General features: G+C 43.9%; 3 protein-coding genes across 3 annotated transcripts; 1 reads left to right on the forward strand and 2 right to left on the reverse strand.

Moving 5' to 3' along the window:
• Positions 1-2,058: 2,058 nt before the first annotated feature.
• On the forward strand, positions 2,059-9,355 carry LOC127333951 (uncharacterized). Its single transcript, XM_051360399.2, has 16 exons — positions 2,059-2,658; positions 3,322-3,686; positions 4,490-4,686; positions 5,194-5,361; positions 5,539-5,850; positions 6,121-6,279; positions 6,353-6,505; positions 6,630-6,809; positions 6,898-7,035; positions 7,139-7,588; positions 7,699-7,842; positions 7,945-8,046; positions 8,225-8,324; positions 8,415-8,604; positions 8,680-8,774; positions 9,034-9,355. Exons 1-13 carry the CDS (start codon positions 2,262-2,264, stop codon positions 8,322-8,324), a joined length of 2,865 nt encoding a protein of 954 aa, XP_051216359.1. The 5' UTR covers positions 2,059-2,261; the 3' UTR covers positions 8,415-8,604; positions 8,680-8,774; positions 9,034-9,355.
• A 738-nt stretch (positions 9,356-10,093) lies between these two features.
• Positions 10,094-13,128, reverse strand: LOC127333952 (probable UDP-arabinose 4-epimerase 1). The gene is made up of 10 exons (XM_051360400.2): positions 12,723-13,128; positions 12,355-12,482; positions 12,058-12,171; positions 11,845-11,952; positions 11,635-11,726; positions 11,410-11,551; positions 11,199-11,299; positions 10,981-11,110; positions 10,674-10,818; positions 10,094-10,562 (listed from the first exon to the last, which is right to left on the reverse strand). The coding sequence occupies exons 1-10, from the start codon at positions 12,784-12,786 to the stop codon at positions 10,321-10,323; spliced, it is 1,266 nt and encodes a 421-aa protein (XP_051216360.1). The 5' UTR covers positions 12,787-13,128; the 3' UTR covers positions 10,094-10,320.
• A 3,235-nt stretch (positions 13,129-16,363) lies between these two features.
• Positions 16,364-17,610, reverse strand: LOC127333954 (serine/threonine-protein phosphatase PP1-like). Its single transcript, XM_051360401.2, has one exon. The coding sequence runs from the start codon at positions 17,572-17,574 to the stop codon at positions 16,537-16,539; it is 1,038 nt and encodes a 345-aa protein (XP_051216361.1). The 5' UTR covers positions 17,575-17,610; the 3' UTR covers positions 16,364-16,536.
• Positions 17,611-18,425: the final 815 nt, after the last annotated feature.

An 18,425-nucleotide genomic window follows, 5' to 3' on the forward strand; every position in this document is an offset into this window, starting at 1 on the left:
GATCCAAGAGTAGTCTTTGCTTCAGAGATGCACTTCAGCCGACATCACATCATGAACGAATTCATCTACCGTCAAATCCTATGCTCCATGCTCTTGCGATGAATTTGCCATGGTAGTAATTTTTTTTTTGGATATGTAGGGCATGTTTGGTTCCTAGCCACAATTTGCCAAGCTAAAATTTGACAGTCATATTTATTTAGCATGTGTTTAATTTTCGCCACACTTTGCCTTGCCCCACTTTATTGCATGTATGTTCCATTTGTCATAGACTTAATTTTTTTGCCAAAATTTGGCTTCAATATTTTAAGCTACAATTTCGTAGCTCGCCACCCTTTTGTGGCTAACCACACTTTGGCTTGTCAAATTATGGGTAGGAACCAAACATGCTCATAGATCATCTGCGTTGAAGAAGGCATCAAGCCATCAACATTGACACAAAATTTTGTAGCAGCATAGTCCAGCCCATTGTTTGCATTTTTGGTTTTGGAGAATTGGCAGCAATACAATTAGAGTATAGAGTCTCTTCTACCCTTTCGCCCTGTTTTGCTTGCCGTCTCTTCCACCAGAGGTACCCGCTGGTCACGATGACACGATTTCAGGTGTCTTTGACAGGCTCAAGTCGTATGAAGTCGGTGCTCAAAGCATGGAAGAAATCATCTTGCACACCCATCTCACATAAGGAGCATTGAGCACTGACTTCTACATGCTTATTTACCAGGAACGCTCGACATGGTATTGCAAAAATACGCAACTAATATCCGTAGGATCCGAGCTATATCATCTGCCCTTAGTGCTCTTAAATAGTCTTTAGCAAACACCGCTATGCCGTTGTAGTAAAATTGTAGTCGTTGTAGAGAGTCGACTCTGTACAAACTTGTAGAGTCTCTAGAGGAGCTCCGTATGCAAGATAACGCATTGCAGCAGTGCACTTCTGAATTGAGGTGAAACCCTACAAACCCATGCAATCTTGTTTGGCCACGAAGTAGTTGTCGTACTCCCTGACGCCGTAGACAATCTTCAAGAACAGCTCCTTGTTCATCCTAAATCGGCGCCGAAATTCCTTCGGCGAATGAGTCCCGTCGTCGTTGAAGTAGTCGGCGTCAAGCAGCATTGCGCCGGCTTGACGATGCCGGTTGATGTTCCTCCTCTTGCCTGGTTTTGGACCGCCGCGCCGAGGCCCGACGAAGAAAGGCTGGCGAACGCGCATCATGCTCGTCAATCAGCTGATGATGTTGCCGCCGGACAGCCTCAACGTTTTGCTCCTCCGTGAACAACTGCACCATCATCTCGTCGTCGCTGTCCATCGCGGCAATCAGACGAACACCTTGCGGGCGGGGCGGTTGTGCCGCGGTGGCGGCGAGCTCTGTTCCGGGCGAAACAACGGCTTCTGGTCGAGGGGGTGGCATCCATGTCGATGTACGGCGGTTCCTGGACATGCGGCGGTGTCTATTGCAAGCAGGGGGCGCGACGGCGATGGCGACGGTGGCGATCTAGAGGGGTGGGAGTCGGCTTGGGTGTGGGTAGGAGGTGGGGAAATCAGTGCGTCTGGCAGGCAGGCGGAGCCCACGCTCGTTTTCTGAAGTGCCGTGAGGCGCCTGATACATGTCCTACGCGTTAAGGGCCGATGCCGGCGATTCTATTGGATTCGAAAACTAGCTGACACCTTTTTAGGCGCACCGGTGCAAGGTCAAAAACCACACCGGTCCCCAAATCGCTATCTGGCCCGCTATTGGACGCGTCGGCGGAGATGCTCTTACACATAGAAATGGAATGCCATTACATGTGCAAGCTTACAGTAGTCGAGACCAGAATATGTAATGCAGATTTGTTCGATTGAACCATGTAAAGCACACAAACTCTCAAGAATTCTCGGTGCTTTGTTCGTTGCAGGAGAAACTAAGGAAAATATTCATGATGTCAGAATTGATAGTAGACAGTTTTGTTTGAAACATGGAAAAGTAATCAATAGGAGACTTTCTCGTGATTTCTATTCTAGGAAGTAAATAAACAACAGGGTCAAACAGGCTGAAATCCTGGAGAAGGCTGAAATATTGTGCCGTTTCGAAGCTTTCCTGGCTTCCTGCCCTCTCCTCTCCCCTTCCTCTGCTCCCGTGTCCCGTCGACGATTCAAATCCCCGCGACGCCACCACCGCCAAACGCGAGCCCTAGCCGCCGCCGCCCCGCAATTCTCGCGCCTCCCCTCGCCGCAGAACCTTCCTAAACCCTAGCGCCCCATCGCCGCAGCCGCCGCCGCCGCCTCGATGGACTTCTACTCTGACGACGACGACGACGAGGACTTCGAGTTCGACGAGGCCCTCAAGGAGGACCTCGACCTGCTCAGCCGCTCCTGCATCGCCGCCGGCGCCGACCCCGACGCCGCGGTCGCCCGGGCCTCCTCCTACCTCGCCGTCCCCGCGGCGGGGGCACCAGCGGACGGCTTCTCGGACGACGAGGAGGACGAGGACGAGGACGAGGACCTGGCCCTCGTCCGCAGCATCCGCGAGAACCTCCACCTCAACAAGGCCTCGCCCTCCTCGCCGCTGCCCTCCTCCCCGCGCCCGATCTGCGTCTGGCCGCCCTCCGACACGGAGGACGACGACGAGGACGACGAGGAGACGCTCCGTGCGATTCAGCGCCGCTTCTCGCGCTACCACTCCGGTGAGTCCACTCGCGATCCGGTCCCGTCCGATTCCAATTTGGAAGCACACGGTGAGTGTTTTCGGCATGTATTTTGTGTACGAACCTGATGGTACATCTAGGATATATGATATTGCCTAGGGTAATCCGAAGTAAATTCTTGGGCGAACATCTGAAAATATGACCATGAGAAAATCACATGCCGAATTCGTGGTCAAATCATAAAAATATTCAATGCATTTTGTTTGGTACAAAAGAACTAGTATCTGATTGACCCTAATTTCTTACGCATTTCTGGAATTTGACACTGTTCTGAATTTTAGTAGTTTGATGTTCTACAAAGGCTAATAACTAAAATCACGCTACATTTCTACTTTCTAGTAACTTTTATACAATATTAAGTTGGAATGTTAAACTATTGACTGTGCTACACAATATGTGGTATATTACTGATACCAGATTTGCAATTCACGAGGATAAAACCATGACACGCTCTATGCTTGACAATAAGATGCAATGTTTGATTGATTTTCTGATTCATGAGTTATTAGGTATAAAGTAGAGCTCTGCCAGTACTATAATTGGGAAGTCAACATATGCAATGTTAGCATAGTTCTTAAACTAGGTGAAAAGTATATATGTCGATAGATAAAGGGGCCCTTAGTCGTTATTTACCTACTGCAGGCACCTCCACTGGGCAACTGGAGAACTTGAAAAATGAGACAGCAAAGGGAGGGGACGATGGATTTACTGCACATCAACCTGGTGAAGAGGATGTAGTGAAGCAAAATTCAACTGGGTTCCCAAGAGCTGCAATGTTGTTAGTGAATGCTCTCAAGAAGAACAGAGCATTCCAGAAGTTTATTAGAAGGAAAATGATTAGCATTGAAGCAAAGATTGAAGTGAATAAGGATCTTAGGGATCGTGTCAAATGCCTTATGGATTATCAGTTAGGCTGCAAAAGATCATTTGGCAAATTTTTGTGTCAGAAGGTGGATCCTCGTGTTCGGTTGATTTCCTCTCGAAGACAAAGTATACAACCTGAAAAGGTAATAATAAACATCAGCATTTACAGCTGTGTATTGTATGCTAGATGACATACATGTTGAAGACTTCTGTACGGCCACTTCTTTTTTTTTTTTTTTTTTTTTTTTTTGCATAAGATAGTTCCTCGAAATAGGCCTTGGGGGCATACGATAGTTATAAATACCTATATGAACAGATAAATATGTTTGGTATCCTAGTGTAAGTCGGAATGACATGTGTTGGCAGCTATTCTTATGTTTTTATTGGTGGTTCATGTATGGCGTACATACTTGTATTTTTCGTTGCTCTCTCCAGGCCATGCCCCCAAGATTATATGATTGCTTGATTAGTCAAAAAAACAAATATGAAATAGCATCCATTTAGGTATCTGGTAGTCATCCTCAACAGATTATGTATGCATGAGAATCAATTAGCAGTGTAGATCTCTATTTATAATTAGCTGTTGATTTGCAATTATGTTGTGATATCTTAGTTATGTTGATTGAATAATTACAATCCTATTCCTGTGAAGATGCATCTATTTTCTTGTGGAATTTTACTGGATTTCTGTTTATCGCACTTAAATCAGTTTATTTATTAGATCAAATCTAAATGAATTGTTCCAACTATACACATATATTGTTCCTCTGTTGTACGAATCATTGTTTTCCCTTTCATGGTAGACAAAACCTATTAGCTTGCAGACCATGTGAGTTTCTTTAGTTTGCTCTGCCATTTGCATGGGCATGATTGTCAATTGTTTGAGTTCTGAACTTTTTAGGAACATATACTATGGTACTTACAAAGGAGTATTTGGTTCTTGCAGAATAGATATAAGATGTCTGCGTTACTTCATGGCCCTTCCGAGAACCTTCATGTTTCAAAGTATAAAACGGTATTGAAGCAATTCCCGATGTCGCTACAGAAGCAATCATGGTCTGATATGGAGAAAGACAGTCTTGCTAAAGGAATAAAGCAGCAGTATCAGGAAACATTGATTAAGGACTCGATGAAGAATGCAAGGTTTGTCGAATTTTGATTTTTAAATCGTCGACTTAGTACTGCATTAAACGTCCTATTACCATAGTTTCTCAATTGTTCGTTGCATGCAATTGAAGAGTGCCCCTTTTAAGCTGAACACTCTCAGCAAAACTGAAACAATACATGGTCATGCTTTTATGTAAGTTTTTTTTAGTTATACTGTTTCTCCATGATGCAGTCTGTTAGTTCGTTGTTTGTTAGTATTTTCTATTACTTTTGATAGGATTTTATCAGTTACGAATTTGATTGGATTCTGACTGAACTATCTGTAAATTATGAATTGTATAAGCCTATGACTGAACTATCAATAAATTATGTTGGTAGCTTTTGGCATCTAAATATTTGTGCCATTCGGGTATTTATTTTCCAAAAAATGGATATGTAAGTTGGGCGCTAAATTATGAGATTAATTGTAATGTTACTTGTCTTCTGCTACACAATTTGATCATGAAATCATTGTTCTGTTCTTAAAACTTTGTTACTCTTCAGTTCGACTGGTGACTTCAGTGCTGTAAATATGGCGTATGCACTGACAAACACAGTTGGTAATTTTGAGGTGACTCCTGAAATTCTCCGGACAGTCTTGCCATTAGTAAATTGGGACTACATTGCTGCTATGTATCTGCCTGGTCGATCTGGCGCTGAATGTGAATCAAGGTACTTTCCCTCTGAAAATATATAATTTTTTCTAGCGGGCATTGCAATTCCCATTCCATCAAGTACTACTATTATCTACCATCTGTCCTGATATTGTTATGTTTTCTGTTACATGCTTTGTATCCGTTTTTTCAATTGGTCATCCCTAATACAAAAACTATAATTTTATTCATCCAGGTGGCTAAACCTTGATGATCCACTGATTAATCACACTGCCTGGACTGCATGTGAGGAGAAAAGACTTATACTAACTGTCCAAGAAAAAGGAATGCATAACTGGATTAACATTGCCGTTGCATTGGGTACGCAGAGAACTCCTTTCCAATGCCTTGCTCGTTATCAACGGAGTCTTAATCCCCACATATTGAAGAGGGTCTGGACAAAAGAGGAAGATCTTCAGCTTCTAGCTGCTGTCCAAACTTTTGGTTGTAACTGGCAACTTGTATCAGCCAGTCTGGATGGTCGCATTGGCAATCAATGCTCGAACAGGTAATATTCTTGGATTTGTCTTTCAGAATGCCTATTATCAAACCTATGCGATTGCACTTTCTGTTATGTCACATTTGTCACTTTATTATGGTTAACCCTATTGTCAAACCTATGCGATTGCGCTTTCTGTTATTGCACATTTGTCGCTCTTTATTATGGTTACCTTTTCTAATGGTAGATAATCTTCTTCCGTACTAATTTTACGCGGATAATCTGTTACTTTTGTTGGTTGGGATATATTTGAAATACCCTTGCATCGAACTTCCCTAGGTGGAGGAAAACGTTATTGCCTGAAAGGACAAGGGTGGGGAGATGGTCTGAGGACGAGGATAAGCGCCTCATTGTATCTGTCAAGCTTTTTAAGTCTGGCAGCTGGAATAAGATTGCTCAGTTCATTCCTGGCCGCACACAAAGTCAATGCAGCGAAAGGTAACATAGTAGTTTTGCCATGTGAGTTCAATCTTTATGGTTTGATGGTGATTCATTTTCTCTCATTAAGCAGGTGGCGTAATGTTCTTGATCCAGATATAGACCATGGGGAATGGCGGCCTGAAGAGGATTCCAAGTTATTGGCTTCCGTCCATGAGATTGGCGCCTGCTGGTCAAAAATTGCCGGCGCCATGATTCCTCACCGCACTGATAATATGTGCATGAGGTAAAGCTATTTTTTCAGAGTTACATGAGTTTATTCTGATGTGTTGCTGAAAATATCAAATCGATGATCGCTTCATGACGTGGACATACTTCATTGCTAATAGTTATGCTACCTGTAACTGCAGGAGGTGGAAAAGACTGTGTCAAGAGGAATTACCTTTAGTTGTAGCAGCCAATCAAGTAAAGAAATCTATTTTCCAAACCAACTTTGTTGATAGAGAAACCGAGCGACCTTCAATTGGTCCAGGTGATTTCCCATCACTCGTGTACTCCAAAGTTGAAAGAAGTGATGAGAACACTGCAAGGTACAGTTAATGTATTGCATTTTTTTTTGAATAATAAAATATTTTAGCTTTTGCTATGTTCTCTTCCTCATCAATTGCAATGTTTCAGTGATCAAGTCAAGAAGTCTCGAAAAGGGTCTAGAAGATCAAGCGAGGATGACCTGCCAGCTAACGACCCCTCGAAGTGTTCTGCTGATGTTGCTGCTGTAAAAACCAAAAAGAGAAAATCAAGGAAAAAATCATCTGGGTATAGCATATGACGTTACATGTTTACATATGCTAGATTATTGAATTTCATTCCCTTATGCCTGCTCAGTGCTCACAAGTTTGTTTCGTTCTTGTTTTTACAGAAGTGGATCTGAAAGGCCAACTGGAGAGCAAGATATAACATTGTTTGATGGTGTCAACAATTCCTCTAGTGGCTACACCAAAGGTAGGAAGAGGAAAGGTACCACTGATAAGAATGTGGTTGTGCAAAAGAGAATGAGGGGATCGATCTCTGTTGATAATGAGGCCACCCTAGATATACTTGAGAGCCCTATTGGTGTTGATAATGAGGCACCAAGGAAACGAACGAGGGGCCCTAACAAGAAAACAGGGGCCTCTGTGTCTGTTGGTAAAGAAGTCACATATAACAAGAAAACAGGGGCCTCTGTGTCTGTTGACAACGAGGGAGCTGTCAAAAAGAAAATGAGGGGCTCTATCTCTGTTGGTGAGAACAAAGTAGTCAAAAGCAGGATGAGGGGTTCAATCTCTATCGACAATCAAGGCAGCACGATGAAAAGGAAGAGAGTATCAAGGTAACATGCGACGACAAAAACAGTTACTCAATAGTGTCTTACATCATTTGTATCTATTTTCCTCGTAGGTTTCAGTGATATCAAGAGTATCCTTTATTTCTTTTGCATAGGAAATCAGTCAAGGATAATTCAACGGCAGATGGTGTGGTCAATGCTTGTGAGTTGGAACTTCCAAGTGTGCCTCCTGAAGCTTCTGCAGAAAGAGACATTGATACTGGAAATTTGAACAAGATGAAGCGGAAGTCTACAGCAAGGTAGCTCATTCTCCTTTTCGCGTTTGTATTGACATGGGCATATTTGTGCCAAATGTCAATGAGGTGATGTGTGTCCTAAATTTCTTGATCTTTCGGTTACAGACCCAAGCAGATAAACATGGTAGAAGGGACTGCCAGCAAATATTCGCGGCTTGCTGATTGCATATCCTTTGCCTGTGGAAATAGAATGAGCAGGAGAACCAGGTACTTAATTAGTAGTTCACTTCATGCACATAGCTCTCCTTATGGTGACGAAGCAAAATAACTAGATTGGTCCTTCAGTGAGCCAAACTTGCCAAGCTTGCATCTGTAAATTAAGTTTCCATTTTTCAGTTCCAGTGTCAGGCCACTGACTCTTAAATAATGCTATTCAATCAAACAGGCCTTCAGGTGAAAATCTACAGATCCCAACTTCAGCCATTTCTGCTGGACCAGATCCTGTTGACAATGGCAGCATGGCAAATGCTTCAGCTGACGATTAGGTATGAATTCTACAAAATGTTTCATCTTAATGCTGTTGGTTGTATGGTACTGGCATAATTTGTTTATGGTCATCGCTTTTGTGACTGCAGATAACAATCATAGAAGAGTTCAGTTTCTTCTATGAATGGGATTCCTATCGATATTTGTGGCAGCTCTAACTTCCGGAAGCTACAGAAGCAAGACACCAGTGTGTGGGTTGGGGTGGGTGGGGTTTCCTATCAATATTGGTGGCTGGCCGATCCAACTTTCCAAATCTGGAGGAACGACACTTGGCCAAAGGTAGTAACATATGAAGTATGATTTCCAGGCTTACAGAGGATACGCGTTCTCATCAAATCATTTGTTTGTGTCTAGGATGGTGCCAAATAAGCCGAAGGTGCATCTCAGTAGCTCCATGGTTTGTATTAACTTTCTGATTGCATTGAGCAGAGGTTCTCAATAGCTCCATGGTGGGTTCCTTGTAGAAGGTCTTGGTTTACTAATTCAAGTGTGGATTTCATTATTATTTGCTGTTAAATTGGACTTGTAAACGGAACCCTACTTTTTCAATGAAATGAAACGCAAAGATTCCTTTGCGTTTTCTTGAAAAAGAACTGGGAGCCTCTTGTTGGTTTAATTTCAAGAAAGGCAGTTAATTTTTATAAACTATTCAGATCATTATAAGCTACCATATCAGATGCATTACTGTGCTCCTCACTTTTTGTGCAGGAATTTTGCCCAAACCAAGTCAGCACCTTGTCTGGCTGTGATCTGTTGATGAGGACTAGATGGTGCATCACAGTCCGAAACATACTGGACTTAGCTTTAGTTTAGGCGTGCATATAATCGGTATATGCAAATCTTTCAAGGTAGTGCTATGCTAGCTTACTGAAGCTTCTCTCCGTCCCTTTTCTTTCCCTAAGACATGTATGCATCTTGTTTTTGCCATTTTTATTTTGCTCCTGTCACTCTGCTTGTGTCCCACCTGACATGTAGCCCTAAACAGTGCAACACGAAACAAAATCGAGATGAATGAATGGGTTAGTTGTAACTACTCTGCGTGAAAATACTCTCTCCGTCCTGAAATATGTTGCATATAATTTTCAGTCAATAAAGACAAATATATTAATCCTTGCAATATGTAATACATACATCATGAAACTATATTTCAAGTTGGTTCTCATAATATAAGCTTGATATGTAGATGTTGATATTTTTTTCATATGTATATATTTAGTCAAAATTTACAAAATTTGACTTTACCTAAAATTTATATGCAACATAATTTGGGATGGAGGAGTAGTAGAGTGAAACTTGATCTGGTTCTTTGGAGAACCTGACTACGTTGTACTGAACTGATTTATGAATCAATGATATTTTATTTTTATGAAGAGTGTTTGTCGATTGTTGTCAGTTACTTTAGTTTGCCTCAAATTTTCTTGCATATACGCCAGCTTGTTAGTAATGTTTACGAATTACGACTTGGTCTTACATTAACATCTGTGGTATTTAAACAAGCCAAGATGTGCCTGGATGGTTTGGTAAAAGATACATTTATCTTTCTGTTAATTGAACATACCTGTTTGGCCATACTAGTAGTACTCAGATGCTGCATAAAGTTGATGCCCAAGCTTCATGCTCCAGTTTTTCTTAGGCAACACAGCCATAGGTTATATGCTGCAATTTCACCAGAATTGTCTAGGAAGAATGAACTTCTAGCATTGATGCAGATGGACCTCATTTGCATTTGCTATAGAATTCAGGGTTGTAATCTGACATTCCATTGTAGTTCAGGGAGAGAATATGACTTTTTTATTATATACTGAATACATCAATATTACAAAGAACTGCTAAACCTCCAATAAATAGAAAATCTCAAAAGTCCAATGAATGACCATACCCACTATATAAATTATGTGTAACTGCCATCTGTGAGTGAGCCAAAGAATACATCGACCTATAACTAACAGACCTCATGCTATATAAATTATGTGCCCACCAGTATGTGTAACTTCTTTACAAAATCATAGCCTGGGGTCCTCCATAGCCGCTCCGGTGCCTCATCTGCCACATCCATGCGATCCTGAGGCTCTCATGTAGTTCGGTATGCTGGGCTGTCCAGTTCAGCTCACGGTTGATCTTTGCGGGGTTGCTGAACACTTCTGCATAGTCACCAGGGCGACGAGAGAAGTAGTCGACCTTGATGTCGACTCCAGTTGCCTTCTTGCAAGCTTCCACAAACTCCTTCACTGACCTACCTGGGGAGAAAAAGGTTCGAACATGAATAACTGATGATGGACAGACACAATGTGATGTTTTTCTGCTGTTAAAATCATCATAGCACTATATGTGGTGATCTGATGATTGACCTCTTCCGGTGCCAACGTTGTATATTCCAACTTTCCCTCTTTCCGCCTTGTTGAGCGCTTTAACATGGGCGTCAACCAGGTCAGTGACATCAATGTAATCTCTTACACACGTCCCATCAGGCGTTTCGTAGTCGGTACCTTTGACCTGTAAAGAAAACAAAGATCTGTTAGTCAGTGCTACCCAAAAGAAAAAGAAAATAATACTCAGAACACGAGTGGTCCAGTAAACGTGAATATTCTTTTACTGTTAGCAGGGAGGCTAGCTAAAACACACTGACAATTACTAGTTAGTTGTTGGAAGATGCACCTTCAACCCTGGGATTATTCCCAATGCTGCGTCGAAGCATGCACCAGATATGCGTCCGTGCTCACGCAGTTCAGGTGGTGGAGCCTCACCCAGCCTTCCTTCTGGGTCAGAACCGATCACGTTGAAGTATCTAAAAGTGTTACGACACTAATTCAGTAATCAAATGGTGTTATGGTTGTACAAAAGACACTTTGATGCTTGTAGTAAGCGATACAGACCTCAGAATCATCACTGACATGTCTGATTTCCTGGACTTCGAGAAGTCCAAAATGATATCCTCTGCCATCTTCTTTGCCTTACCGTATGGGTTGATAGGAAACTGTACAGAAAGATTGAGTGAAATACTTCAGGGAAAGAAATATATATTCTCAAAGTTTACATGGCATGAAACTTGTTGAGAAAGAATTGGTTGCAGAGGTGACAACTGACCTGTGGTGTTTCTTCAGTGATAGGCATCTTCTCAGGCTCCCCGTAGGTGGCACATGTGCTAGAGTAGATCAGTGTCTTAACATTGTGTGTCGCCATGGCTTCCAGCACAACTAAGGTATTTGCAGTGATGTTATGATAGTACCTGTTCAAAGTGTTTCAGTACCTTTTGTAGGTATAAGGGGTATGTTGAAGGATAATAAAGGCTGAGAAGCAAAAGTCGAGTACCTCAGAGGCTCAAGCGTGCTCTCACCGACATATGCGACAGCAGCAAAGTGCATGACAGCATCAAATGCGTTTTCTGCGAATATTCTATTAACCTAGGATCACATTAAGGAACCAAAATCTTAAGAGCAATTTCCTTCGCCAGATCAACATATTTGTCTTGAGTGACAGATATATCTCCAAAAAAAATCAGAACACCATATATCAGGATACAGCTTTAGGATCGCCTAAATCAGCATATATGAATTGCAACCGCCCAGGCTCAGGAAACAAGTTCTGAAGGACCTTGACTGCCCCGATATTTCCTCTCGAAAGGTTATCCTGAAGACGGGAGAAATTTGTTAAACCTGCATTTCACTGATGCTGAATTTGGGCTAGAAAGAAAGAGCAATGCGAGTTTCTTTTTTGGGTGGTGAGAGTACCAACCACAATGGTGACTCTAAAGGAGTCCTTCAGCAGGCGAAGGGCGGCGTGCGACCCTATGTAGCCAGCACCACCGGTCACCAGCACATGCGTTACTCCGAGTTCGTGGATGGAGAACTGAGCACATCATACAAAGTGAAGATTCAAACATGAGGCAGAGTTGAAGGAATGGCAAGATATACCCAGCTGCTAAAATCGCATCCATTTGTACTGCATTGCTTAGTGGGAGTGGTAGGCTTGGAATCCAATGGATATCTCCAGATGTGCATGCATGCTTGAGGAGATAAGAGGTAGGTTTACCACACTGGGAGCCCTCCGATGGCAGGGTGGCTGGGTGAGCATGACGACGCACATTGCCATGAGGAGCACAAGCATGATAATCTTGCTGAGGTACCTTGACCTGCGCTTGGGATCGGAGAAGTCCATCTCTGTGAAGGGCATGGCCGCATGAGTTCAATTCAGTATCAGATGGACACAAGAAAAAACAAAGACTATCATGGATGCCAAGTCGAAATTCATTCTCAGTTGCACAAGCTAGTACTACATGACACAGGAAAACCAATCTTCCCTGGTAAATTGGATTTATCACCAAATAAACCAAGCCTGAAGATTATGGACATTCACTGGGGGAAAGCTTGAAGCAGAGTTTGATATGGTATGAAGCAAACCTGAGAAGGACCAGGATCTAGCCGCAGGCCTCGGCTGAGGCCTGCTCCTGCTGCTGGGCAGCATCTATGGCTGGTGGCGAGTCTCCTCACCGACCAAAATCCAAGGAAAGCTCGAATTCCGAGCTGGAAATCAGTCAAGAAAGTGGTCTCAGAGGAGAGAGCTCTCCCTGGGAGGGTGAGAGCCGAGAGGGGAGCAGGTTACGGCTGGTGGGTGACTCACTCAGATCCACCAACCTTGTTCCAGGCTGCTCCTACTACCGCCATCGCCCTTTACAGCGAGCGGAAACGGAGAAAGAATTGCGGAGGTGGAAATGGGACGCGCGTACCTGCCCTGCCGGGGCAGAGGAGAGAAAGGAAGAAACTTTGTGAGTGGGGCAGAGGAGGGAAGGATGGAGGAAAGGGAGGCAGCCAATGGGATGAATGAATCGTGGGAGTGGGAGCGGAAAGGGAAATCCGGCGAGGACGACAGGACGCGGGCGGGTGAGGCTGTTGCCGGGAGAGAGCGAGGGCCGACGCGGACACGTACTCTACCGTACCACGCGCTGACGTCGTCGGCTCGTCGGTCTCTGTAGTGGAGATGCTGATGCTCCATCTGCCGCTCCGGAGCACTGCATTTTTTCTTAAAGGAAGCACAACGTGTTTATTTAGGCATTTGCTAGTTCTCAGCTAGCTGAGAATTAGATTCGCCATTTGATTTGCATCATGATTCAGGTTTGTCATGAATTGCATCATGATTTGCGATTGAGATCTGATGACATCATCTGACCGAGAACGAAATTAGTTCTCAGTCGACCGAGAAACAAACACACCCATTTTTTAAAAAATAAAAACAAAAATTCACATCAATGAGAATTTGAAACTAGTTGGCTAAGTTCTACATCTGGGGCTAGACTAACGAGCTACTCAACTCGTTAAGGCTCGGCTCATTAACGTTCAGATCATTAAGCTCGTTATCTTTAACGAGCTAGAAGCGAAGTTTGGTCCGGCTCGTTATGTGCTAATGAGTACTCACGAGCACTCGTTAATAATCGTTAAGGAGCACACACGCTCAACATTCAGGAAAAATATTAAGCTAGTAGGTTGAAAAAATATGATAACTTTATTAGGAATTGGGAGGCCAACAAGGAGTGCACGAGGATGTAGTTAGCAGATACCTAGAGACATGTCGCTGGTTGTTCGAGAAAATGAGTAAGCGAGATAATGAAGAGATAAAGTAATAGCAATGTTCTCTATAGGAAATACTCTCACATACTAGTCTTCCTTGTTTTCTATAGTGGGTCAAGTACTAAAGTTACCTAAGATTAGCTACATGTTTTAAGACATATCACTATACTTACCAACTCTTAGTTCCTAGCGAGCTTAACGAGTAGATCACGAAACTCGTTAGCTCGGTTGCTTACGTTAACGACAAAAAAAAAATGTTTGGCTCCGTTCGTTAATAAATGAGCCGAGCTCAAACGAGTCAAGATAATGAGCGCTCATTTAACTCGCCGAGTTTCAAACTTTATATCCAACCTTACCTATATCAACCCCTTTAATTTGTTAAGCTAGGCTCACTTCTTCCGGAGAACTCAATTTTACTCGCCATTCTATAACCCGGTACATGCCTCACCATTTAGAGCAAGTATAATAAAGCTTAGTCAGCAGGCTATAAAAATTTAAATATAATATATGTGTTTAGTTGGAGAAGAGAGAAGAAGAGAGAGAAGATGAGTGGACTCTAATGCAATAGCCAGCTCTAGCACGTGCTCCTATAAACTTTGTGAGACTAAATAGTGGGTCATGTGTTGCTAAAGTAGTGCATTCTTAGAGCCAACTATTGTACATGCTAGCTATATATTGACTATAAATGAGGTGGCATATTACTTATAGCCATCTGCTGGCTATATCACGGATACAAATGCCATGTCTCTGCATCACTGGCTGTGATTTGTAATGACAAGGCATTTTAGCATCTCTAGTTGACGTTCCCAACAACGACCCACCAACAACATCAGATCGGCCTTCCCGGTGCATGCCTATCGTTTGTGGAGTGCATGCACCCAACCGGCCACTCAAAATCCATTATCCATAAATTATTTTCAATTTTATTTCCAAGCTCAACCATATTTCTAAAAAAGCTGGATAGTTCTCAACATACAATAAGTTTTAAAATAACTGAAAATAGAAATAAAATAATTCATACAATTTAGATAAAATGAAATTTGAGAAGTTCAACTTGATCAAATCTCGGATGGCGTTTTCTTTGAGCACTCACAAATGCTCCACGAGATCATTTAGATTTCTCCATGCATCGGGAGTAAAGCATGGAATTCGGCCAGCACATGGTGGTCAACTTGGGCAAGAGATCCATGCAAGTCATACGGAGGTTCATCAACCACCGGATCAACGTGCTCGCTCTCGATGCTCATGTTGTGCATGATTGAACAAACATTTCTTGATCCCTATCTTCATAACCCGAACCTCCAAGTTTGGGTTTTCCATTTGCATTTAGCTCCGCTTATAAAGAACATGCAAGATATGAGCCTCAAGTTCTCATCTTCATCGGCAGCGGCATTGACTTCCTCTTCAACAATAGTTCGGATCATCATTTCATCATCTCCATGCATGGACATGAAAAAAAATCAAGAAATCGAACAAGAGTTGTCGTTGCTATACATGGCTTCCCCTTCCTAATTATATGTACCTATTAAAACGGCCTAAAACATTGTGTGCAAGACCGGCGTGAGGTGAGCACACAACCACCAAGTCGACCAACCCTAATGTGTGCAATGAACTGCTGGCCAAGACAAAGAAAGACCGCATACTTGCGGAATCTTTCTTGGAAGGAAGAACCGTTGGCTTCGAAACAACGGTGGTCACGACGGCGATTAGGTGGGGGTGAAACACGCCGCAAGTGGGGGAGAGAGTCGAGGTGGGCGAGTAGAATGGAATGGGTGGTTGTTCGACTATTGAATAGGAGTCTGCCATATTTGCTAGTAGAACAACAATCACGAGAGCAGGGAGGCTACAAAAGGTAAGGTTGCAAGAATGCTAGACGGGAGGGAGATAAAAGCCGATTGCCTGCAGCTTTTATGGATGAGTGAGGAACAAAACGAGGTGAATGTGGGCGTAACGCACCTCCACTACGAGCAACAATAATGGAGGAGCCGGTCGAGATCCATCGCCATTACACCACACCCTTAACGGGCGGAGAAGCTGGAGAGACGACGCTGGACTAGATAAGGTTAGCGGAGTTATTTGGGCCATTGAATCGGCCTACCTGCGCCCAAGGCCTGGTTAATGAGAAATCTCCCAGACTAGTCAGCGGAGTAGCAAGATCTACTAAGGCAAACCGGAGAGCTTGGATTGTGAAGTATATTGACAGCAATTTCAAAGGCCCAAACACTGCTTCCTTATACAAAGTATGGGGGCGGCGGGGCGCTGCTATTGCTGTGCGTTCATTATCGCAGACCGAAGCCCGCACACACGTGTCGTGTTTGTTCCTCGCGAATGTACTTCAGATCCATGTTCAATATTATTGGGTTTGATTTCCGTGGGATGAGAGAGAAGCAATTAAAATGCATTAGAAATATAGAAGTACACTCTTTTGTGGACAAAGTTTAGGGGCTAGATGTCCACTTATTTGTGGACGGAGGGAGTAACTTGTAACAAGGTCGACCAATAGCAGTTCAATTGGAGACAAACATCACTCATACTAGTAAAGTGAAATAATGTCTTGTCTGCTAGTACATGAATGAGTCATATTCATCTACAAGACCTCCATTTAAAAAGGAAAAAAGAAAAGAAAATGCTCGACTAACTATTAGTGCACTCACGCGTGCTTAAGAACATGCAAGTTATCAGCAAGATCTTGAAGCGGAGTAGGCTCGATGATGTGGAAGGAGCAGGTGAGATTTCTGTCCACGGTCATGACCGCGCCGGCGTTGTCGCATTGGCCGGCGTAGTTGGGCGCGGAGAAGACGGTGACGAGCTTCCTGTCCGCGAACCACTCGTAGCCGCCCTGCTTCACCTCGTGCGCCCTGCACACCATGGCCAGCCCGTTCTTCTCCACGAACTCGTCCACCAAGTCGGACCCGAACGTGACGGACCTGCCCCTGGTCGACTCGCCCCACCCCCACTCGTCGGCGGCGTCGGGGTCCGACCAGAGAAGGTCGCACACGAGGCCCTCGTCGGGGACCGGCAGTGGGCGTTTGACTCGGCGTATTTGGTCCATGCTCTCCAGCTCCGGCGACAGGCCGCCGTGCACGCAGAAGATTTTCTTGCCGATCTTGTTTCCGACGAGCGCCGCCAGCGGTAGGCAGTCGAAGCAGCCGTTGATGGTATTCCAGAGCTTGTCCTTCTCCAGGCCTCGTCTCTCGCACTCGTCCAGGAAGCCGTAGGAGCGGTTGACGGAGGAGCACTCGTGGTTTCCCCGGATGAGGAAGAAGGCGTCGGGGTACTTGACCTTGTAGGCGAGGAGGAGGCAGATGGTCTCGATGCTGCGGCTGCCGCGGTCGACGTAGTCGCCGAGGAAAAGGTAGCGGTTGGCGTCCGACGGGAACCCGGTTGCACGGAATATGCGAAGAAGGTCGGAGTACTGCCCGTGGATGTCACCGGAGATGTTGATGGGGGCGTCGAGGCGCAGGAGCGTGGGCTGGGAAAGGAGGACCTTCGTGGCGGCGGCGCAGAGGAGCTTGATCTCGGCGTTGGAGAGCGGCGGATGGTCTTCCGGCGAGCTGTGCTCGGCGTCGAGGAGGCGCTGGATGATGTCGTCGATGTCCATCTCTGGTAGATCGGCTAACAAACTAACAGGGAATCTGAGATCTGTGGATGTTGGGGTTTGGGGACTCTCGTTGATGGACGCGCCCATATATATGACCTGGATGCGCCGCTGGCCCTGTTGATAATAATCAAAACTTGCCGGATCCCATGTCAAAAAAACTTGCCGGATCCGAATTGAGACCGGCTTGTTATTTCCATGTTTACGTAGGTGTCGGTTTCCTATCCGTGTGGGTGCTTAGCAGAGTTCTAGTCCTAGTCAAATACGTACAACTTGGCTCTGCGTGCATCACAAGGGCGTGCTCCAATGTATCGATTATATACGGAAAATAAAGACATGCATGCACGATTTGGGTCCGGTGCATGCGTGTCATCCATCAAGCTGTTAACTTGGCTGGTTAGCTTGTTTGCGATACTGATACGTGCGCATCTCGCCGGATCTTCGCTGTCGTGGTCGCGGGAAAGCACACAGCTTTACACTAACTCGAACAAGAGGTTTATTTAGATGGATCAAATATGGCTTCTAGTGGAAAAGGAAAAATTATGTGAAATAAAATTGGACACAAAATAAATAAAAAATGGTTTAGTGCCCACGATAGAAAAGCGCAACCGCTAGTGGAATAAAAGGTTAGTCTAGGTGAAAGAAAATTTAGTTCTCGCGGGATCATTCATGGACATACGAACGAATAATTAGACAAAATGGCAGAAAATTTCACTACTCATGGTGAAAATTACGACCCTACAGTTATGTTTTCATCACGTTTTTTGTTCATTTTTCTTTCTCACATTTTCTTCATTTTTACGTGACATTTTTCTTTCTATTCCGTTATATTATTTTCCATGTGTCTTCTTTCTTTTCACCTTTATTATTTTTGATTTTGTAAACATGTAATTTCATGTGTTCAATAATTATTTTATTTAGTTATATGGACGCCTAGATGT

Source organism: Lolium perenne, chromosome 2 (assembly GCF_019359855.2).
Source record: "Lolium perenne isolate Kyuss_39 chromosome 2, Kyuss_2.0, whole genome shotgun sequence".
NCBI lineage: Eukaryota > Viridiplantae > Streptophyta > Magnoliopsida > Poales > Poaceae > Lolium > Lolium perenne.